At 42.4% G+C, this 24,069-nt stretch overlaps 2 protein-coding genes across 2 annotated transcripts in view; one reads left to right on the plus strand and one right to left on the minus strand.

Moving 5' to 3' along the window:
- The window catches only part of BMX (BMX non-receptor tyrosine kinase), a 40,809-nt gene extending 25,487 nt beyond the window's left edge, over positions 1 to 15,322 (plus strand). Inside the window, exons 13-18 of the mRNA XM_065900324.1 lie at positions 45 to 216; positions 4,778 to 4,994; positions 5,881 to 5,945; positions 8,254 to 8,372; positions 11,030 to 11,187; positions 14,853 to 15,322. Of these exons, the coding sequence (XP_065756396.1) occupies positions 45 to 216; positions 4,778 to 4,994; positions 5,881 to 5,945; positions 8,254 to 8,372; positions 11,030 to 11,187; positions 14,853 to 14,927 (806 nt within the window). The 3' untranslated portion in view covers positions 14,928 to 15,322. The remainder of the gene's footprint in view (positions 1 to 44; positions 217 to 4,777; positions 4,995 to 5,880; positions 5,946 to 8,253; positions 8,373 to 11,029; positions 11,188 to 14,852) is intronic.
- Positions 15,323 to 19,124: 3,802 nt separating this feature from the next.
- ACE2 (angiotensin converting enzyme 2) overlaps positions 19,125 to 24,069 on the minus strand; it is a 48,725-nt gene continuing 43,780 nt past the window's right edge. Inside the window, 3 exon segments of the mRNA XM_065900367.1 lie at positions 19,125 to 19,233; positions 21,565 to 21,759; positions 23,612 to 23,728. Coding sequence (XP_065756439.1) covers positions 19,125 to 19,233; positions 21,565 to 21,759; positions 23,612 to 23,728 — 421 coding nt within the window.

A 24,069-nucleotide genomic window follows, 5' to 3' on the forward strand; every position in this document is an offset into this window, starting at 1 on the left:
GCCTTCTATTCTCATCCTAAAGAGGGTCTGTCTTGCCTTATTAGGAATCTGGGAACTGAAAAGAGAAGAGATTGCCCTGTTGAAGGAGCTGGGAAGTGGCCAGTTCGGAGTGGTCCATCTGGGCAAGTGGAAGGGGCAGTATGAAGTTGCTGTTAAGATGATCAAGGAGGGCTCCATGTCAGAAGACGAATTCTTCCAGGAGGCCCAGACCATGATGTAAGTTTCCCCTGAGGAATGGTGGTTTACCCTCACCATGAGGGGACATTCATGCTAACGGATCTGTCCCTAACATTTGCAAGGCCTGAATCAAGAGTCCACATAGCATAGAATATATAACGGAATATTACTCAGTCATAAAAAAGAATGGAATAATACGATTTGCAGCAACATGGATGGACCTAGAGATGATCATACGAAGTGAACACAGACAAAGACAAATATCATATGATATCACTTTTATGTGGAATCTAAAATATGACGCAAATGAACTTATTTACAAAACAGAAATAGACTCAGACATAGAAAACCAACTTATGGTTACCGAAGGGGAGAGGTCAGGGGAGGGATAGATTAGGAGTTTGGGATTAACATCTACACACCACTGTATATAAAATAGATAAGCAACAAGGACCTACTGTACAGCACAGGGAACTGTATTCAGTATCTTGTAATAAGCTATAATGGAAAAGACTGTGAAAAAGAGCGTGTGTGCACTTGTGTGTGTGTGTATATCTGAATCACTTTGCTGTGCACCTGAAACTAACACGACATCGTAAATCAACTAGACTTCAATTTAAAAACGCACCATTTTTCAACAGGAAAAAAAGAATCCACAGATCATAGATACAAATATTTAGAAGTTATAAGTCAATTTAACACACCATTACACAAAATTGGTTCTATGCGTCTCCTCTGACAAGTATACCTTCACAACAACCTGAGAGGTCGTATTCAAATTTAGAATTCTCAAGGCTCTTTAGAGAAGTCAGCCTCTGGACCATGCTCCCCACCCACCGCAAAACTCCACCTCTCCCCTTTCTCTTCCCACCCCCAGCCCCATCCTGTACTCGGTGCCTATATGCAGACATAGCATTCAGTACATCCGAGCTCCCTCTGTGTCTCCCACAAGCAACTATCTCGGCTAGGGGTAGGCACACCAATAGCATGGTTCACCCTTGGGGAGATAGACCAGGAAGAGTCTGCAAAGGTCCTGGAAGAGGCCTCAGTACTTTGTGGGCAGGGGATTCCAGAGTCCTGGTACCCCAAGAGTGATAAAGAGATACACTGGTTCTGAGTGGACATGTCTCCTTAGCCCTCTGGCCTCTTTGTCCTGTGGGGAGGGATGCGGTGGAATGAGGAACAGAGTGGGGCCCTGTAAAGCACATGCCCAAGGGCATGCGCTTCTAGTGGCCAGGACTAAGGCACTACTGAAAACTAATGCCCTACAACAATATCCCAACACAGTGTGGTACAAGTCCTGTTCTCACCCTACTTCTTTCCTCATCTGATAAATGAAGATACCCTTGCTAATGGACCTCAGCTCCAAGCGCAGCTCTCAACTCTTGGCAATTCATATGTGTTCTCTCTCCCTCTCTCCCCCTCTCCCCCTCTCCCTCTCTCATGTAAGTACAAAGAATTCTTTTAATGATTATACCTCTTGTCAACACGGTGAATCAGACTTTGAAGGGTGACCAACCATCCATTTTTGCCTGGGACTTTCCTGGTTTCAGCACTGAAAGTCCCACATCCTGGGAAACCCCTCAGTCCCAGGCAAACTGGGACAGTGAGCTGGCCATCCTACTCTAAGGAACGAATCAGCATGGTATGAGAAACAATGCTATAGCAGGCCTTTGGTCAAAGACACTTGAAACCATAAAGCCTAGCCTGCTACAGAGGAATAACATTTTTTAAAAATTTACTTAAACACTTATATACAGTGTTTACAGGCATCTGAGTGCTTTATAAACATTAATGCATTCAATCCTCATAAGAAGGCTATGAGGGATGTACCACTGTTGTCTTTGGTAGGAAAACATTGTTGTGTTTGGTAGGAAACTAAAGCACAGAAATGTTAAATAACTAGCCCAAGGTCACCAAGCTAGTAAAAGTGGCAGAGCAGAGATGCAAACCCAGCAGACCTTCCAGTATCCATTTCCTTAGTCATTCTTTTATGAAGACCAAAGGTACCCGGAGAGTCAGAATAACCACTTCTACTGCAATTGCCGAATTGTTTGGAAGCAGAGGTACTATGCAAACAGAAGCCTTTGGCTGGAGCTGGCTTCATGGGCACACAACCTGCACAGTGTCGAGGGCTCCTGCACTTAGAAGGGCTCCGCGCTTGGTTTAATGCTGTGCTGTCACCATTGAAATTCTTAATAATTCTTACACAAGGATCCCTGCATTTTCACTTTGCACTGATCCCTGCAAATTATATAGTTCATCCTATCTCTGGCAATTGTACTGTCATAAAACGGGGAAAGGGGTCCTTGATGTCAGAACAGAAAAATCCGACAGAAACTCCCTTAGGGTCGTGGTGTAACCCCTGTGTCATGGTGTAACTTTAAAAGATATTTTTTTGCTATTAGAGAGCTGGTAATCCTACAGAATCCTAAAAAGTCATTAACAAATCACCTAGTCAAAGAGAACGAGTCCAAACTGTATCATCAGGGGAAACTGTTAAATCTCAAATGTAACGGTCAAACGGAGGCCTGAAATGTGGGAGGTGTCAATTGACATGGTATTCCTACCATGTGCCCCCTGGGCAGTGACTGAATTTGCTCAAGGAACACCTTTTATTGGGTGATAGACCTTGGTCCCACCACAAGCCTTCCCTTTGAAGGGAGCAATGCAGGTCCCTAACACTGCTCAAATATGCATAACCCAGCCTTGAGTAACATGATAACACATGTCCCTATAGTTAAACTAAGGAGGAAAAAAATAACTGAATATTTAATGAATCCTCATCTGTTAAAAAAATTGTCAAGTTGACATGTTAAACTTAATTTACTTTACACATCTGAACATTAAAGAATCATCCTGTAATGCTCATCATCATTAATTTGTAGAGAAATGCAAATCAAAACTATGAGGTACCACCCCACACGAGTCAGAATGGCCATTACCAAAAAAATCTACAAATAACAAATGCTGGAGAGGGTGTGGAGAAAAGGGAACCCTCCTACACCGTTGGTGGGAATGTAAGTTGGTGCAGCCACTATGGAAAACAGTACGCAGGTTCCTCAAAAAACTAAAAATAGAGCTACCATATGACCCAGCAATCCCACTCCTGGGCATATACCCTGAGAAAACCATAATTGGAAAAGATACCTGCACCTCTATGTTCATAGCAGGACTATTTTTTTATTGGGGTACAGTTGCTTTACAATGTTCTCTTAGTTTCTGCTGTACAGCAAAGTCAATCAGTTATACATATACATATATTCCCTCCTTTTTAGATTTCCTTCCAATTTAGGTCACCACAGAGCACTGAGTAGAGTTCCCTGTGCTATACAGTAGGTTCTCATTAGTTACCTATTTTATATACAGTAGTGTATATATGTCAGTCCCAATCTCCCAATTCATCCCACCCCCCCTTCCCCCCTTGGAAACCAAAAGTTTGTTTTCTACATCTGTGACTCTCTTTCTGCTTTGCAAATAAGTTCATCTATAGCAGCACTATTTACAGTAGCCAAGACATGGAAGCAACCAAAGTGTCCATCGACTGATGAATGGATAAAGAAGATGTGGAACATATATACAATGGACGATTACTCGGCCATAAAAAAGAATGAAATAATGCCATTTGCAGCAACATGGATGGCCCGAGAGATTATCATACTAAGTGAAGTAAGTCAGACAGAGAAAGACAAATACCATATGATATCACTTAGACGTGGAATCTAAAATATGACACAAATGAACTTATCTACAAAACAGAAACAGACTCACAGACATAGAGAACAGACTTGTGGTTGCCAAGGGGAAGCGGGGTGGGAGAGGGATGGAGTGGCAGTTTGGGGTTAGCAGATGCAAATTATGATATAGAGAATGGATAAACAACAAGGTCCTATTGTATAGCACAGGAAACTATATTCAATATCCTGTAATAAACCATAATGGAAAAGAAAAAAAAGAAGCATCCTGTAAATTGATAATAGATCAATTACATAAGGACTAGTTGATGAACATCATAATAGCTGTCATGACCTACTAGAAGTGCTATATCACGTGGTTATTCTTTTCTAAGTTTATCATCAAAAAAATAACGTCACAATAATGCAAAATGAAATTTTTTTAAAAAGAAAGGAAAATCAGAACTAATCTCACTTCTCTAACATGGAAACTATTTTCATTTACCTACACCCTTCATATTCTATTTTTTAAAATGAAATGTTTAGACATGAAAGTTGGATGCTTTAAAATGGAAGTGACTTCTCCTAGGGTATAGCTTCCTCCAAATCAGCCACGGAGTTCTCAAGATGCCACGAGACTAAGCAGGATTTCTGAGGCAACAGACCACTGCTACCCTGATTCTCTGTAGCAAAGTTGAACAAGCACCCAGAACAGCTTAACGGCTGCTGCGGTTGTCAATATCCAAGAGGAGGCAGCATTTTTCTGCTTCCAAAGGCTAATGCTCCCAGAATCAGACCCTTCCTCCATTCCACTAGAAGGGGGGAAATTAAAACACACAAAAATCTGACAGTGATTCTTTTTCAGGACATCTGGAAAATGCAGTATGGAAATTGAGTATTGAACTTTGAACATCTGTTGTTTCCAGGAAACTCAACCATCCAAAGCTGGTGAAATTCTATGGAGTGTGTTCAAAGAGATACCCTATATACATAGTGACTGAATATATAACCAATGGCTGCTTGCTGAGTTACCTGAAGAGTCATGGGAAAAGACTTGAGCCCTCCCAGCTCTTAGAAATGTGCTATGATGTTTGTGAAGGCATGGCCTTCTTGGAGAGCCACCAGTTCATACACCGGGACTTGGTAAGGAAAGAAAGCTATCCCCAGCTCCCTCCTCCAGCGATGGGGCCACTGGGAGGGACGGCAAGGAGGGCATCTTCACTTATACTTTGCTCACTTGTGACATGCTTAAGCGCATGACATTTTTGTAATCAAAGTCACAATTTCACAATAAAATACTTGAAGTATAGAAAGAGTAGAAGTAGCCATCAAGATCTATGTAGTTAGGTTGCGGTATAAAGGAAAACAGATGGAAAGGAAAGACTTTGGTCACTTTACTGTTTCCCAGAACCATTTAACCCAAGGTTACCTTTACTCCAGGAAGGGTTTAGTGCTAAAGGACTTGTTCAGTACCGTAACCAAAAATACAAGAAATGAAATTTGTGTGTGTCTTTGGGTCAGGGTGGGCATGGAGAGTGTTCTGCTTGGTTTGCACTGGTATCGATTGATCTTTAAGATTTTCTTGTGCTGAACAGCAAACCTGCCATGCACACTAGGCCAGTGTATGTGGGGTTCCCAGCGCAGCAGTTATGCCTTCAAAGCGCCTGTTAATGCACGGTGCCCTAGCAGTGTGGAGAGGGAACCCCTAGACATGATTTTTGCCTTCTCATCGATGAGCTCATGTTCTGTGTTTAATGCCTAATACCTTTCATGCTGTTTGACAAGGATGGATGCTTGAGGCAAAATACTTATGGGAGCACATTTTCATTCTGAAAAATGGAAAATTGCGAAGGAAAAAAGACAACTCCTATACTCTAGATATTTCCTTTGAAATAGAGCATTTGGAGTTGTGATAGGCAATCTTCGATTTTGCTGAGAATTCTGCCAAAGAAAAGGAAAATGTCTGATTTTGATGCCAGGGGATTCTTGGTCATCTTTACTACTTGGTAATTTTGCTTTCCCTCTAAAGGCTGCTCGGAACTGCTTGGTGGACAGTGACCTCTCTGTGAAGGTTTCTGACTTTGGGATGACGCGGTAAGCCAATTCCCACACTAGGACACTTTTTCTTGCCATTTTGTTAAATTTCCTGCAGTAGACTCAGAATCCCTTGGTGAGCACTCTAGCAACACTTCAGGATTTGAGAAGTTAGTTTGAGTATGACAGCAGTTTAACAAGAGTCTTCCATTTCCTGAATTCTGAATCCTTATACTATGTAAGCCTCAGAGTCAATTTTCATGGTTTTACATAGGAAATGAAGACATACATGGTAGCCTTTCCATTCAACAAACATTTATTGAGTGCCTACACAATGCCTGGGCCTTATGAGAGATACTGAAATGTATGGGATACTCCCTGCCCTCAAACTGCCCATGGTTTAGTCTACAGGGCAAGTAGATGTCCCTGCCATTGAGACAAAATACAGCTATAAAGTTGTACCCACTCGACATAAACTCATGTCATTCTGAGGAGAGATAACGCAGTTTCAAAGCGATCTGAAGAGGTGACGAAAGCCAGCTCTATGTTTAGCCAGCATGGCCCTAAAACACCATAGGAAGATCTATTTTTTTTCAGTCTTCTCCAAATTTCATTAGAGAAGCTGCTCCTCTTCTGGGACCCCTCAGTGTTGCCAGGGTGTCCCTTTAGCTGCGTGCTCCCTGCCACCCTCCTCTGACCATGCACTTCCTCTCCGACGCCCACACTCCGAATGTGTAGCTCGCCTGAGCGCAAGAGAAAAAGCTGCTCACAGCTGCTCAGGACAGGGAGAGGCTCCCAGGCCGAGGGAGCTGATCCCACTTTGTTCTCAAAGCAGAAATGTGGGCTGCTACGCCAGCGTCCAGGGAATATACTGTCAAGTTCTTTGTAACTTAGGAAAAGGGGGCTGCACGCCTTGCTCTAAATAAGGGATCCTGGAGGCCATGCACCAGGCCCTGTTGGTCATGAAGCTCCCGGGTCACATCAGTCAGATGCCTGTGATTGAACTTGGTCCTGATGATTTGAAGGAAGGTTTAGGTCGTGAGCAGAGCCCAGTCAGGGGTGTCAGGGTTGTTTCTGAGTGTCTGGTGGTGTCTGAGGAGCTGAGGGGGCTTGGGAGGGAAGTATGGAAGGTGCTATATGTAACCTCATGGAAGCATTATTTATTATTACTATTATTAATATTTCCCAGAATGATTTGCCACACCAGCTTTTTCAGCTATTTTAAAGTACAATAAACATCTCTAACATATTTTTGTGTGTGAAGTTTTCCTATAAATTATATCCAAAGTTTCAGTCTCCATCATTTTCATTTTTCTATTTTCTTGAGTTAGCAGTCATTATTTATGTGTTTTTTGTGGGCTTCTCCTTGATTAACTGTACAAATAATATATGCTTATTGTAAGAAATACAGCAATAGTGTATAAAGCAAAAGGTAGAATCTACCCCCCCACCCATTCCCCTTATTTTCAGCACTAGGAGTAACTATGGCTGACACATTCAGTGGATGTCCTTTCAAACCTGATTCCTAAGTGTACCCAATCATATACACAAATATGGACATTTACTGTTTGTCCCCACAAAAATGGAATCACATTACCTATACATGCTTTTGCACTAACCATAAACCATAGGCATCTTTTTATTTTGGTCAGTGTAGAGTGATCTCTTTTTTCATGGCTGCATACTATTCTATTAATGTGCCATATTATATTTAATCACTCCTCAGCCTGGGGACATCGAGGTTGATTGCATTTTTATCATTACTATAAACAAAAGTGTAGTGCATATCTTGAGCATATATTTTTATGGTCTTGATAACTTCATAGGATATTATTGCTGTCCATCATTGTTTACCATAGCAAAAGATTAGAAGTTACACGGTTAAACAAATTACGTTAATCCGTAAGAAGGAAGACTAGTCAGCCATTAAACATGATGCTGTAGGAGAATGTAACCATGGGGAAAATGTTCTTGATATGCCCTTAAAGGAAAACTAAAAGCAAACCTCAATACAACAGAAACCCAATTTTGTTCAAAGTATATATAGAAAAAAAGGTTGGAAAGTACAAGCAAAAATGTATCTTGAGTGGTTGCATGACAGGTTATCTTTGGGGTGGGATTCGGAGTGATTTTACTTTTACTTGTTTGTGTATCTTTCTATTCACCAAATATTTTGCATTCAGATTTTGCTATTTTCAAAGTTAGAGATCATTTTTTTAAATGCTTACAAGTCATAAGCAGCCTCTAGCTAAGCTCCCACACTGAAAGGAAGCAAAAGGTCTGGAAAACCAAGGCCCTCCGCTGAGACCGGACGGCTGTATGTCCTGCATACTTGGCTGAAGGGCTGTGTTGATGTTTTCCTCTGCAGGTATGTTCTTGATGACCAGTATGTCAGTTCGGTAGGAACAAAGTTTCCCGTCAAGTGGTCAGCCCCAGAGGTGTTTCACTACTTCAAATACAGCAGCAAGTCAGACGTATGGGCGTTCGGTAAGAATGTGGCCACGTGGGACCCACCCCCATTGCATAAGCTGGCTTCCACAACAGGAAACCACAAGAGCAGCAACATCCATTTTCAGCAAAAGCTCTGGGCACTTACAAAATTACACGTATGGCTAGAGACAAGCAAGGGATTGAAGAAGGTGATGGTGACCCTTTCTTGTGCTGGTGTTAGGATGTCTGCCACGTATTGTATAATTGGCATCCTGCTAGCACCTTCTCATAAAATCAAAAGGGATAAAAGCTTTCCCACTGAAGATTTCAGTTTTCAAAAAGGAGTCACCGAAAACTAAAACCCAGTTTGCATGAGGTACAAAACGGTGAAGGGCTTAAAATGAAGTCATCGACTTTCTGCACGGAAGCGGGGTGATAATCATTCCCTTCTGAATTGACCAGTTTGGGGGCCATGCCTGGTGTAAATACCAAACATGACTCAGCACTTTCTTTGGCCCATTCCAACTTCAACTAGTGTCCCTGTTAAAATTCATCATTTAGGTCAGGGGTCACCAGACCATGGCGCAGGACCAATTCCAGTGGCCTGTTCCTGTAAGGCAAGTTTGATCGGAGCACAGCCAGGTCCTTTGTACATATGGTTTATGTATTGTCTGTGGTTGCTTTTGTGCTTGCAACAGTAGCTGTCACAGAGGCTGCACGACCCTCAAAGCCTAGAAAACTTACTTTGTGGCCCTTTATAGAAAGAGTATGCTGACCCCTATTTTATTGAAAGATCTATATTGAAATTTAGTAAACGTAATTAGACAACAGAGCCAATTCTTAAATTGTGATTCTGTAGATTTTCTGGTATTTTTCTACATTGGGAGGAATGTCAGGCTTGTTTAAAATCACTGTCAGATGAGCCCAGGATAAATATTCCAAATTATCATAAGGCTATGGAATCTATTAAATACAACTGAGAACTATTTCATGCCTGTCTGAGTCCATAAGCACAATTTGACTTTCTACATGACAGCCTGAAGAAAGGAAAATGTAGTCAGCTGTTTAGTTTTCTATGTGACAATTGTTAAAAATAATTATTCCTTTTGTAAAATTGGTACCGTTCATTGTAAAAAAAATAAATCCAATGTATACAGAAAAAGGAAAAACCACAGAGCGCATTTTGGTGACTACTTGATGTCATTTTGTGCTGATGAACTTGTCAGAATTAGTTTTAATCTCTTTGTGTCAAATGATATGCCTTATGAGAGATATTTTTAAAAATCGGTATCCTTACTCCATAGTCACAGCTGGGTTTTGACCAAAACATTGCATTACCCAGGTCGACTGCTTACCTTATGTGCCAGAATTTGGCTCCAAATATTTCCTGGCTGTTTCCAAAAACTAAATTCATTCTTAAATAATCTGTCCCCAGTGAAGATACTCAAAATAAACCAGGACCTCTGAAAGCAATTCTCAAAGAGGAGTCCCACAGATATTTTAAGCAATGATATTATTCTTGAGATAAGTGGTTAGCCTTCCAAAGAGACAATTGTGAAAGGGGCCACACGTTTTTGGATGGTTGTTTTAGAATATTTGTTTAAAAAAAACCCACAGCCACCATAACTTGTAACATTGCCTTACTGTAAATATTTTACCAAAAAATCTGTAGCCCTAAAAGTCAAAGAAGTTTTGAAGTTAGTACTTCAGTTATGATTCTAGAACAAAATTTTCTCCCTTCTTACATATTTCTAGTTTTCCAAGCTTTTGAAGCTGGCTGAGTGCTGGAATTCTCTGGCTTGGCCAGTACATCACAATGGCCACCATTTAGAGAGCATTTAAAATGTCTCCAGTGCCCTTCTAAATGCTCCGCGTGTTTTATCCTATTCAATCCTCTCGACAACTCTGTGATGTGCAGATATCCGCATATTACAGAAGGCAAGCAGAGCTGAGAAGTACTAAGAAAGTCGCCCAGCCTGTAAATGGCAAACCTGGGCCTCAAAAGGCACGTCTGACTGGCCCCAGATGCAACCCTCTTGACCACCGTGACCAGAACTCGGTTTCTTAACCTGGAGTCCACCATACACTGGATACTTCCAGAAAATACCCTGTGAACTTCCAGACAAGGAGCCCGAAAACGCTGTGCATTCACTTCCCCGAGGAAAAGCTAATGATTCTAATCACATCTTTGAAAGGACACCTGACCCACAGAGTATTCTAGAACACTGTGGCAACAGAGAAGGAGGAGCGTTGCCCATGATTTTATCTTAAATTTCCACCAAAAGGTAATTTGATGGTGCAGTGAAACTGTTGCCAAGGCAGAGAGAAAGGGCGAAGACTCCCATCCATTACTCCTAAGAGCTGGAGCTGGGGGTTGTCACTGTGGGTTGCCAGGCCTCAGCCGCCTCTCTGAAGCAGCCCAAGGGCCTTGACCCCAGGGAGCTCCCCCTGCAGCTGCCCTGGCCCGTTCCCCATTTCCCGGCAAGAACGGGCGTCCGGGTCTCAGGGAACAGGGAGAAGAGAGCCTGGGCTCCGGAAGCTATGGTCCAGGCCCGCCCTCCCTACCCCGTCCTCCATGCTTGGACTCATCCCCCAGGGATCCCGGCTCTGACCCAGAGCCTTCCTGACCTAACGTGTGAAGCTCGTTCGACAAACTGTACCTTTTGACGCTGGCTCTCTCTCCTCTGTCCGCCGCCGCCCTCCCCATGGTGCAGGGATCCTGATGTGGGAAGTGTTCAGCCTGGGGAAGCAGCCCTATGACTTGTATGACAACTCGCAGGTGGTCATGAAGGTCTCCCAGGGCCACCGGCTCTACCGGCCCCAGCTGGCGTGGGACACAGTCTACCAGGTCATGCACAGCTGCTGGCACGAGGCGAGTGATCCACTGGCGGGAGCGGGCAGGCGCCGGGCGCATCCGGGCCGGTGGCTGCGTCACCGCCGGAAGAAGCGTTTTTGAGGCGGGGGCGGGGTGGGGGTGGGGGCACCTGCTACAGAGCAGGTGGAAATGGCCCTGAGCCCCTTCCCTCAGGTGTTTGTGATCTGAAACCAGCACTGTAGGCGCCAACAACTTAACAAACAACTTATATCAGCAGTGTTCTAAGGACTTTACGAATATTAACTCATTTATTCAACAGGAAACACACTGTGAGTAGGTACTCTTATCATGGCTAAACGAACAGAAGTGGAAACAGAGACCCAGAGAGGTTAAGTGACTCGCCCAAGCTCACACAGCTAGTAAGAGGCAGGCTGGCTAGTGTCAGAGGCCCTGTTCTCAACAACACTAGAGGGTCTCTCCTCAAGGAGAAAACGTGTAACAGAGAACAAATAACACGTGTAGAGAGCACAGAATGGACAGCAGTCTGTTCTCCCTTCCCCTGTCTCCCAAGTGCTGAATAAAAGCCTTCCATGCAGGGAGAGAATAAGAGTATCTTTTTTTGTGGGACTGAAAACAGCAAATAGCTTATAATTATATGTGCAAATTAGAAACATAGACAAGTAAGTACAGGAAGGAAGAGCTCAGAGGACACAGGGAGCCCAGCTTCCAGAACGCATCGTTATCTGAGCCAGGTCTGGAAAGCTCTACAGAGCTTCCCCAACTATGTGGGTGGAGACACAGTTCAAGGGTGTCCAGGTGAGAGCGACCAGCACAAGCACAGGTGGGGAGGCAGGAATGAGCACCGCGTGCTTGGCTGGAGCTGTGGTTGGAAGGGCTGGAAATGAGTTTGGAAGAGTACGTCTGCTCCAGATTCTGTAGGCTGAATGACAAGGAGATGAGTGTGAGTTTGGCTTTCTATAGGCAACACGGAGCCCCTGAAGACATTTGCGAGTGATGTGATAATAGGAGACTTCTAAGAACATTCATCTAAGAGCCCGCAGCCCATAGTCATTATACGGCGTGGCCTCATTGACAAACGGGCCTAATGCTGCCGTCATGCGTTCACACATTCATTCATTCACTCCTAAGAGACAGATCAGTATCGTGGTTAAGCATGTGGACTCTGGAGCCAGAATGCTAGCTCTGGGTTGAATGCTAGCTGTGGGACCTTGCATAAGCCTCCTAACATCTCTGTGCTTCACTATAAAATAGTACTTAACTTATTGTGTGGATTGAATGAGTTAATATTATAAAGTCCTTAGAACAGTGCCCGGTATACAGTAAGTGCTCTAAGTGGTTGTCGTTGTTGTTACATATTAATAGAGCAGCTGTGCACCAGGCACTATGCGGGTGCTAGGAATAAATGACTGCACAGGATTTAAAGAGTTCCTCATCTCTTGTGTTGGAGCCTAGAATTCCACTTTGGAAGAGTTACTGACTGCATCACGTAACATTTTATCTTTTAGCTTAAATTCTTCTTGGAACATGGGCACTTGGTGACTTCCCACCCAATGTCACTTGAAATACTATCTAAGGCTCTCCCACTCTTTTTTACCCCAAATGTAAAGGGGATGAGAGCCTTAGGCGGCACTAGAGGGTCAGACTGGGTCAGAGGAGGGTTAGAGACCTGGCACTGCCCACAACCAGGCAGACTCACTGCTGTCACCTGGCTGATGGAGAAGAGGAGCAGACAAGGGTGTTTGAGCTGAAGCTGGGACCCTCCCTGGCCCTCCCCACTCCAGCTCCTGGGAATGTGCCTGCACCGTCAGATGGACAGGGGGCCCTGAACAGGAAGGAACTGCCTTCTTCCTACAGTTGGTCCGTAAAAGTGTGAGAATTGGGGCAGAATCCATTGAGGGGGGGTTGCACGGGGGCAGTCCCCAGCTGAAGGTCCTGCTTATAGTGAGTGTTTTGTCGTTTAGTCTCCCTTCTTTTTGGTATTTTATTTCACAATTTTGGGGAGAAAATTAACAATTTTCATTAGATTCCAGTTTAGCTTTCCCGTATTTCTTTGTACAAAAATGAACATGTATGTATAGGTGTGTGGTTTTGTTTCCCTTTCTTTCTTACAAAAAAGAAAAAGAGCATATAAATTCCTCTCCACAGGCATCGGCCCTCTAGCAACACAGACCATTGTTAAGCTTCTGAATTCCTGCCAATCTGATAGACGAGAAATGGCATTTTAGTGCAGCTTTCCTAGGTACATCTTTCATTATGAGTGAGGCATATTTTGAAGAGCATTTGTATATCTTTCTGAGAATTATATGTCATATCTTTTCCCTTTTTCTATAAGGTTTTTGTTCCTCCCACCTCAATTTTAAAGATCCCTTTAGAAATTCAGGAGATTAATACTGTACCTCTGACATAAATTGTAATTATTTTCTCCCAGTTTGTCACCTATCTTTGATTTAATTTATGATGTTCTTTGCCATGCAAAACTTTCTTTTAAAAAAATACAGTTGACTACATCATTATTTGCTTCTTTTGCTTCTGGAAACTGAGTTATAGTTAGATAGGCTTTGCCACACCCAGATTGCAAAGGCGTTCACTCAGATTTTCCTCTAGTACTTTCATGGTTTCATTCTTTTACATTTAAGTGTCTGATCTAGTCTGTTTGTTTTGGTATATGGAATAAAAAGTATGGATCCAAAGATTTCGTTTTCTAAATGACTACTCAGTTGTTGAGGCACCATTTATTAAAAGACTATGTTATCCCCAGCAATAACATTCTATCGAATGGTGTCAAAATACCCAGTAACAGGATAGTAAATTTGCATAGGTATTTGGATTCACTTTGGGACTTTCTCTTCTGTTCTCTGGTCTCTATTCATGTGTTAGCGCTGTATTTATTGTTTTAATTACAGAGACTTTATAACACTTTTTTTAATGTCTAATTTTTTGGATTAATTTTTATTGGAGTATAGTGATTTACAATGTTGTATTAGTTTCTGCTGTATTTAACATGTTTTAATACTAGGTAGGCTAGCACCCCGTCATTGCTCATCTTGCTTTATAGTTTTCTTAGCTATTTCACATATTTAAAAATCCACAAACTAGATAATCAATTTGTTCAGCTTGAAGCCAGCTTGTTCATATTTTGGAGGAGACTGTATTTGGTTTGTATTTTAACTCGGGAAATTGACCATCTTTATGGTATTGGTGTGTCCTATTCAAGGACAAGCAATGTCTTCTTCTATGTGGTCAAGTCTACGTTTGTATTTTTCAGCAGCGTTTTAAAGTTTTCCTCATTTGCGGGGGGTACATTTTTGTTCATATTTTATTGAGGTGTTGTTGCTATTGTAAATGGGGTTTTCTCTTCCATTACATCTTCTAATTGGTTATTGTACACATATAGGAAGGCTATTGGTTTTGTAAGTTAATTTTATATACTGCTCTCCTGGTGAATTCCTTTATTATTTGGGTTGGTTCTATCATTAATGCTCTTGGTTTTCCAAGGTCTGCAGTCGTATCTTATGCAAATAAAGATACTGTTTCTTCCCCAATTCTTAGGGCTCTAATTGTTTTCTCTTTAGAAGAAATGTCTATAGTATTTCCACATTGTAAAATTTGCTAGTTTTAGGACTGAGGTATAAATATTTTACATAGTTTATTTTTAATCATAGCCCTCATAAACTAAACCATTGGGTTTTTCTTTTATTTAGCTTCCAGAAAAGCGGCCCACATTTCAGCAACTCCTATCTTCCATTGAACCACTTCGGGAAAAAGACAAACCATGAAGAAGAAATGAGAAGTTCTGATGAGAATGAGTGTAAATGTTGGCCAACATTTTCATTCTTTTTAAGGGATGCAGCAAAGCACAGACATTGTAATTTAGCTAGTTCTTCTTAATGGTATTTTGTGTGCTGTTTGTTCTATTATCTAGAAATGAACAAGGTAGGAAACAAAAGATTTCCTTGAAATTTAGGTCAAATTAGTAATTTTGTTTATGCTGCTCTTAATATTATACTTCCCAGCCTATAGCAGAAGCACACCTTCTGATTGATTGCAAAATAGAGAGGGTGTGTACCATATGTAAAGATTGAACAGAATTGAAAAATTGTTGGATATTTGTTCTTTTCGTAATATCACCACTATCATGATAATTAAATATGCTATTAGCAAGTATGGCAATTGTGACACTTGCCTTCATGTTTCAATGTTCTCAATCTTTAGCATGTATGAGAATCAAATGGAGAGTTTATTAAAACACAGGTTCCTTAGGAACTACCCCAGAGATTCTGGTACAGCAGGTCTGAGTGCAGCCTAAGAATTTGTATTTTTAACAAGCTCCCAGATGTTTCTGTGCAGTCAGTCCAAACTGCCCTAGGGGACCTCATTATGTAGTGGGCACCGTTAGGTGGTCCATAATTCAATCCAAATGATACAATTCTCATTTGATACCCAAATCAGAAAAATGAATTCATGTCATTATGTACACAAATATAAAACTAAAGTTAAATAACATAATTCAATAATATACTATGTGTCACACAGACACAATTTTTAAAGATGCTAAGGTATAACTTGATGCCTTTTTCCTTACACTTAACTATTTTCAATTTCAACTCAAGTATAACCACGATCTTGTATTAGATTGTTGCTTTGTACAGTACCCCCCCCCTTATCTTCAGGGGATACATTCCAAGACCCCCAGTGGATGTCTGAAACTGAGGATAATACCAAACCCCATACATACTATGTTTTTCCTATACATACATATCTATGATTAAGTTTAATTTATAAATTAGGCACAGTAAGAGATTAACAGCAATAACTAATAATAAAATAGAACAACTATAACAGAATACTATAATAAAAGTTATGTGAATGTGGTCTCTGTCAGAGTATCTTACTGTACAAATTGAATGCCTTTTCCATTTTAAGTAAGCATTTACACACTGCGACCATAACTTTTGCAGTTTGAGGTGTGACAGCAAAACTAGTATGAATTTCTTTTTCTTTCTTCGCAATGTCACCGATGAAAGATTTGGTCTTACCGTAGGTTTCAGCCCCCTCAGCGTCTGATCTTTTTTCTTTCCTTATTGAGACCTTTCACCTTTTTACTTAAAGGAAGCACTTTAGGTCTTATCTCTGGCATTTCCAAATCACCAGTATCACTCCTCTGGCGCTTTGGAGCCAGGATTAAGTAAAATCAGGGTCACTTGAACACAGCAGTGTGGCACTGCGACAGCAGACCTTACAACTGCAGCCACTAATTGACTAACGGGTGGGACATGCTGGCCAAAGGGATGATTCAGATCCCGGGGGAGCAGAGCTGAAATCGCGAGATTTCATCACGCTACTGAGAACGGCACGCACTTTAAAACATATGAATTCTTTATTTCTGAAATTTTCCATTTAATATTTTCATATAGTGTTTGACCGCAGGTAACTGAAACCGTCAAAAGTGAAACCGCAGATGGGGGGTGGGGGAGGGTGGGCGCTACTGTAATCATTTAAAATCCTTGAGTTTGGGGCCCTGGGGCTTCTGGCTAGTTTGATAACTGAACTTTCTCTTTCGGTCTTCTATCTTGACACAAAGGTACAGAAGTCCTAGTTTACCTTCTTATGGCTATTACTAAAAGGTGCCTTAGCTTTCAAGCTTCCTGGGAATGCCACGGTCTAGTACTGAACCCATAGGTTTTCATCATTTTGGAGTACATCATTGTCATGTCTGTAATGTCAAGAAGGTAAAGAGAAAGGTTATGTGAAGGGCATTATTACAGTGAAAAGACACTAATGAAACCCTGCTACTATTTTCCAGATATAAGTTAACAATCTCCCTTAAGAGACATTCACACCCTTCCTCATCCCACTCACCCCTCACCCCCCAGCTGTTGTGAATGATCCCTCTTGGTTATTTGTCTCTTGACATTTAAATAATGATTCCTTTATTTTCAGCAGAATCGACTTATGATAATAGTCTTCTATTTTTTTTTTTTTTACCGCGGTACGAAAATCTCAATATATAATGAAATGTGCTGCTCTGATTCCATCCACCAGAGATTTGCACCACAGACTGTTAAAGCCCCCCGAGAAAGATTTCTCACGCCCTAACTAGGTCTTCCTGGTCCCCCCCCCCCCCCACTTGAAAGGTGTTTTCCTTTCTTCTTATTTTTACATATTTGATCTTCTAAAAATGAAGCTCAGCAGGACTCTACGGGACCTTCCCGGGAACATGACCCCTCCCCCTGCCTCTTGTTTGTAGAAAATCTTTAGCTCCCTAGGCCTTCCCCAAGTTCCAAAGAGCAAATTTAATAAGAGAAATGAGCAAATGCAGGAACAAAGAAAAACAGTCAATCAAGACAGTAATAGTTTAGCCATAAAGCAAAGTCAAGGACCTTTAGTTCCTCCTCAAGGGCTACAGATAATATCCTGAGCCCTATCCTTGAGTTGTTTTGCAGATACTAAAACACCCACCAGGTGGAAGAACTTAACTGCATGCTGACCACAAGTAGACCCCAGACTGGTTAAAACCAGAAGGTTGATGATGCTGACTCCAGAAATACCACCCAATTACCTCACCACCAATCAATCAGAAGAATGTCCACAAGCTGATCAGGTCCCCTACGACCCTCACCCCTAATGTTGCCTTTAAAAGCCCTTCCCTAAAAGCCCTCCGGAAATTCGGGTCTTTCGAGCAGGAGCTGCTAGTTCTCCTTACTTGACAAAGTCACTCTAACAGTATGCTGGGCACTGCGTAAAGTGAATTGATGGGTAGAGTTTGGATATTTCCACCTATTTAATCCATTTTAAATCAGTTTTCAGGTCTGTATTGGATGCTGTGCTCAGAACTGGGCTGGGGGCTCTGAGATATATAAAAGCATTACCAGGTTTGGTTCCTAACCTGATGGTGTAGACGCTCTAACACAACTCTTTTTTGACTGATTTTATAATTGATTTATACAAGAAATATAAAGCAACTGAAGGCTTTGGGATACATTCCAAGACATATGGGAGGTCAAGAGTCCTGGACAGTCAGATGGCAACTTTGTCCCTGGAAGTGAAAAGCAGACTGAAGCCACAGAAACCCGAGCACAGAAGCACACATAAGACCACACGAGTGTGTAAATCGAGTATTTACTGAGTGTCTGCTTCATGCTCAGCACTACTCAGGCATTGTGGGCAAATAGAAAAGATTTAAGAGATTGGGAGCCCACTTCAGAGGGTGACATTCAGTTGGGATCTCCATGCACTCCACGGTTAGAGAGCAGCGGAAGCGAGTTTCTATCACGGGTGCTCTGGAGGGGGGTTCACAGAGGCCCCTGGGGCTAGTTTGATGTTGTCAGGAAGATGGTGATCAAGCAGCTTGGAAGTGAGAAGGCAATGTCCTCCAATGGCTCTCCGGATTCTTCTCTCTTCTGTAGCCCTGTCACCCTGAAGAAGGCATGTTCCAGTCCAATCATCACTGGGGGAAATCACTAGAGTACTCAGATCAAGTTAATGTGAAGAGAGCATGACATCCTTTACACTTGAATTCAATCCAAGTGAACAGTGCGTGCTGTTCTCCATCCCTGCAGCTCCGTCTGTTCACAGGCACCGTCTTTAAGAGTGATCCACCCAGGTTCCACACCAGAGCCCAACACCTGCTCCTGCCATGTCTCCTTTCTTTTCAACTCCAGCAACACAACGGACATTTCCATTTCTATTACCCCTGAACAGCGTGTGAGGCAAAAGACAAACTTTCTCTATTCTCAAATAGAAACACCTCTTTCAGGAAACAGAAAAGTCAAATCCTGAGGCAGAAACAAATACTAAAGGCGATGCAAGTGAAGGTGCCCTCTCCTCAGGCATGGCTTCTTTGGACAACTTTTCCTGAACAGAGACACAGCTTTGACATTTAATGACATCCTTATAATCTCCTATGTTCTGTACTGTGAAATTAACATTTACATACAATAAGATCACCTCAAGAGGAAATAAAAGAGATTTTTCTAAAACGAAGTCTGAACATCATCACTATTTTGGAATCCTGAATTATTTTCTCCTTTACTCAAGCCCACGGAGCCATAAGGATTTTCTTCACTGCTTGCTTGAGTTTTCCTGTTAAAGAAAGTGAAGTCACCTTAATATTGTGATGTTAGAATGACACGGCCTCCCTTGGACTCCACTGGGCCCAGGCATCTTTTTTGTCTCAGCATCTAATCACCTGTACTCATTTGCATACCAGTCCCCTCTCAATGGACTATAGGCACCCAGAGTGCATCGGATTCACTTCTTTAGGCCCATGATTGGTCGGCACGATGGCTGGCAGAGCACAGGAGATTGGTTAGGGTATAAGCTCTGGAGTCAGAGAGCAGAGGCCTCTGTGTCTCAGTTTGCCTATTTGGCAAATGATGGCAATCATGTGAAGTCAATGAAATAATGCTGGCAGAGTACTCATGGTACTTGGCATGTAATCCCCAATAAATATTGACCATTACTATTATTTTTAGGAACTCAGTGGTCATTCGGCCAATCACTTCATTTTAAAAAGCTTCCCCACTAAATTATCAACTTCCAAAGTATAAAGATCAGGGTAGGCCTGCTTTGTAGTACAATAACCAGCTTTAGAAACCAAGCATATATCCTCATGTGTTACTGACTAGCCGTGCAAACTTGAGAAAGTTTCTTGGCCTCTCTGAATCTCAGTTTTATATATACATGAAGATAATTACATATTTACATCATACAATCACTGAGAACACTAATGTAAGAAATATATGAGCACGGTTGACAGTCTTATTTTTGTACCTTCTATTAACATAGTGTGTAGCATGAAGGAGGGGCTTCCAAATAAGTTCTTTAATGAATTAACTTTGGAATAGCGTCTCATGTGCAAGTTTTTAGTATGTAGAGGAGTGCTTGTTAAACCGTAATGTGTGTCCAAGTCTGCAGGTCTTACTAAAACAAAGATTCTGCTTCATTGGGTCTCCAAAAAACTGATCGTTTTTCAGAAAGACTCATAGACTTAGAAAACAAACTTATGATTACCAAAGAGGAAAGGGCAGGGAGGGATAAATTAGGAGGTTGTGATTAACATATATACACCACTGTATATAAAACAGATAATCGGGCTTCCCTGGTGGCGCAGAGGTTGAGAGTCCGCCTGCCGACGCAGGGGACACGGGTTCGTGCCCCGGTCCGGGAAGATCCCACATGCCGCGGAGCGGCTGGGCCCGTGAGCCATGGCCGCTGAGCCTGCGCGTCCAGAGCCTGTGCTCCGCAACGGGAGAGGCCACAACAGTGAGAGGCCCGCGTACCGCAAAAAAACAAAACAACAACAAAAAAAACCAGATAATCAACAAGGACCTACTGTATAACACAGGGAACTCTATACTCTGTAATAACCTATATGGGAAAAGAATCTGAAAAAGAAGAGATATATGTATAACTAAATCACTTTGCTGTACACCTAAAACAAACAGAACATTGTAAATCAACTATAATATAAAATAAAAAATTTTAAAAAGCCGCTCGTTTATTGTTGGCTTTGGGAAGGGAACTTGGAAGCAAAGAGTGACAGAAGACTCTGTGTATCCTTCTGTACTTAAAAAATTTTAACTATATGAATGTATTCTAGTAAATGCCTATTTTTAAAAATGAAGTTACTTGGGAGAACAAATAATATAGTGAAGAAAATTGAGCAAAATAGACTAGTGCATGTAAAAGTTGAAGAACATGTTTAAACAGCCGAAAGTGTGCAAAGAGTTTTGTTAGGTGCTATAAAATATGATTAACTTCAATTATATAAGCCCAACAAACGTAAATGGCGGCTCAAGGTCAGAAAATAAATCTAGTGGCAGGGCAAGACTATACATCAGGTCTCTGGTGATTTAAATCCTCCATGAACTTGGATCTTCAACTCAAGAACAAATTAGAGGGTGCCTGACCCATGAACTGAGGGAACAGTAGGGCATCTGTGCTATCAGAGGAGGGATGAAGAGGACTCGAGTGTAGCAGTTTGGAGCAAATCTCAGAGCTCATTCTCGAATGATTTCACAGTTCAAATCCATCACTAATCCAGACTCTAAGGTCAGTTCTCGCCCGAGGAGGACTCGTCAGTAAGGATAACGCCCTGAGCCCACTCACTCCTGCTGGGCTTGGAGTGCCTCTTAGGGGTGGGGGCAATGATGCTGTGGGCCAGGCTGGAGTTTACCAGGGCACACCAGCCAACTCCAGGCTGGACATGTCCTGTATGGTGGGGCTTTGCTAGGGAGGCAAAGTGCTGATGAAATCTGGTAAATTTCTAGGGGCTGCATAAGAATGTTTAGCTGCGAAATTGTCCAAATAAGGAATTGGCTTGTACAACCTACCACGTACTGCAAAATTTCCAGTGAGTTTTCCCTAAACCTTTCTGTTCTAGGATAGAGAAGTCTGAGAAAGGTCACTTACTTTCTTCGATCTCTGATGCCAGTGAAGATGAGCACAACAATACCAATCACTACCACTCCCATCACGACCCCGAAGATAATCAGCCATACGGTGACAGGTGGCTCATAAGGGGGCGCCAGCGTCGGCTGAACCCCCAGAAACTCCAGGCTGCTGTCATCCAGGCGGAAAGCATCATTGATACGGCCCCGGGACATCCTATTCCCAAAAGCAAAACACTTAGGCAAAAGAAAACTGTGTGCAATTATTGACTCCTTACATCATCGTTCCCAAACGGATTTGATAAGGCTTATCCTAAAAAGGTATACCTAAAAAAGCAATGAAATCAAAGTAAATAACCAGGTTCAGTGAAAGATTTGAGTTTTGACAATTATACATCTTTCCTATCTTGTAACCTAGTTTAGGCTTGGAAACAGCTCCATTGGAAAATTAGGCTGCAAGTGTGGAAACGTGCAAATGGTTGGCATTTGTTCATTTGTGACTACTGCGTTGTAAAGGCAAAGTTAGCATGCTTGGTAAGAATTTCCCTTCTGTCAGGGTATGTCTACAATGATGTTATATCAAATAATGGAAAAGGGCAACTGCATCCACCTCTTCTACAAACGAAACAGTCCCTCTACACAAGTCTCGACAGTTGTATTTTACAAATGAAAGGTGTTGACATCCAAAATTATCACTAAAAGGCAGCACTGGGGAGGAATACAGGGAAGGAGCCTTTGCCAAAAAAAAGGTGAAGATTATTTTTAAAACAAAAAACAGTGAAATGTTCAATATTCTAGATTGAAAACCAAAGTGTCTGGCATCACATCTTCCTGCCCTTGGGTATAGGGCAGGTCAGGAGGAGGTCAGAGGAGAGAGAGAGAGAGAGAGAGAGAGAGAGAGAGAGAGAGAGAGAGAGAGAGAGAGAGAGAGAGAGAGAGAGATCAAAGCAGCATTAGGCATGTCACCCCTGGCAGCCTCTGCCTGAGAGTCTGGGCATTCTGGAAACAGGAAGTTTGAGGACCCCGGTAACTTGCAGGAGGGCGGGGCTCCTTCATGATGATCTCAGCTGGCGCTTTTCCCCAGGACAAGTCACGTGGAGGCAGCCAGTGAGTCTCTGGGCGTGCTCCGGTTGTAAACCCCACTAAACCAGATTTTCTAGGCCCACTCTGCCCAGCAAGTCTTGTTTCTGCTTCCGAAGATGAACGGCAGCTCAAGAGTGCCACCTAGTGAGCACTTCCTGTAGCAGTGAGTAGCTGAAGCCTCTTTTTTTTTTTTTTTTTTTTTTTAATGACAAGGGGAAACACCTACATCTCTCCATTATTCACTATTGCTGTTTTGGGAAACAGCTGAGGCAAATTGGGAAAACTGTCCCTTCTGAACACTCACGACCAATAGCAAGTCCCTCTTTTGGAATGGAGGCTAACCAGTGTCTAAGGAATCCTATCCTTGCCTACCTTGTTTCAGACTTTGGTTAGTTAAACGGATCCTACATCAAAGCCCCTACAGCAAACGATGGCGACACCTGCCCATGTGCCCTCTGCTCTTACCATTTTGCGGGTGTGCTGGCCAGGCTTCCTTCAGCCAGTATCTCCTGCCTTTTCCCAAGAGCATTCTCAGGCCACAAGATTCGGCCCTGCCTGCAGGCCAGCAATGCTGGGAAGTTAGTCTCCCCTGTAAGCAGTTCTCAACCAGTGACTGATGGGAGGTGGTGAATAAATACCCCAGCTCTGATGGGACAATTGAGGGGCATATTCTACGCCGTCTCCCAGAATTCCCAGCAGAATGGAGCTCTAGCTGCCCACAGTGGTAACTTGCTCATAACGTGTCCTTTATTACCCTCCTTCCATCCTGTCTCCTGTCCACATTCCTCTGGATAAACCCAATTAAGACAATCCCCTTGCTATGAGATTCTGGAATTAAAACCCAAGTTTTTAAGATGAGGAAAAACATGTAAATGACTCAGAAGAGTGCCTGGCACTGTAAAAGCACACCAAATATTCGTTACTGTTGTTGCTGCATTGGGGAACCCCCTTGCCCTGCTATCATGCATTAGAAAGTAAAGTATCACCTGATGGCCTCTTCAACTTCAGTTCTAGGAATGATGTCAGACATATTTTTAGGTGAAGTGACAAAGAAGTTGAAGGAGATTCTTGGTTTCAAGTCACTCACCCACACGTCCTCCTCCCTGTGGAGAAACAAAAGAAACATCTTCCCTGGTGGCACAGAAGACACTGTAAAGAGAACGAAAACTTCTCCTGCTGGTGAAAAGGAGATGGGGGGAGGATCACAGGGTAAAGTAGGGAGACATGGGGCAGGGCCCGTCATGGAAGGACGTAATTGTCCCAACAAGCTTAACAGTGCCCAAAGCACACGAACTCAACTACATAAGGTGTGACAGCAAGTCTTGGCGCTGTTAGATCTGCCACCGTATAAGAACAACAGTTTGGTTTTTTTTCCAATCATAGAAAAATTTCAAACTGAAAGCAGTAGCAGAATCAGCAAGGAATCGTTGGTGACCCAGACTCG

Source organism: Phocoena phocoena, chromosome X, assembly GCF_963924675.1.
Source record: "Phocoena phocoena chromosome X, mPhoPho1.1, whole genome shotgun sequence".
NCBI lineage: Eukaryota > Metazoa > Chordata > Mammalia > Artiodactyla > Phocoenidae > Phocoena > Phocoena phocoena.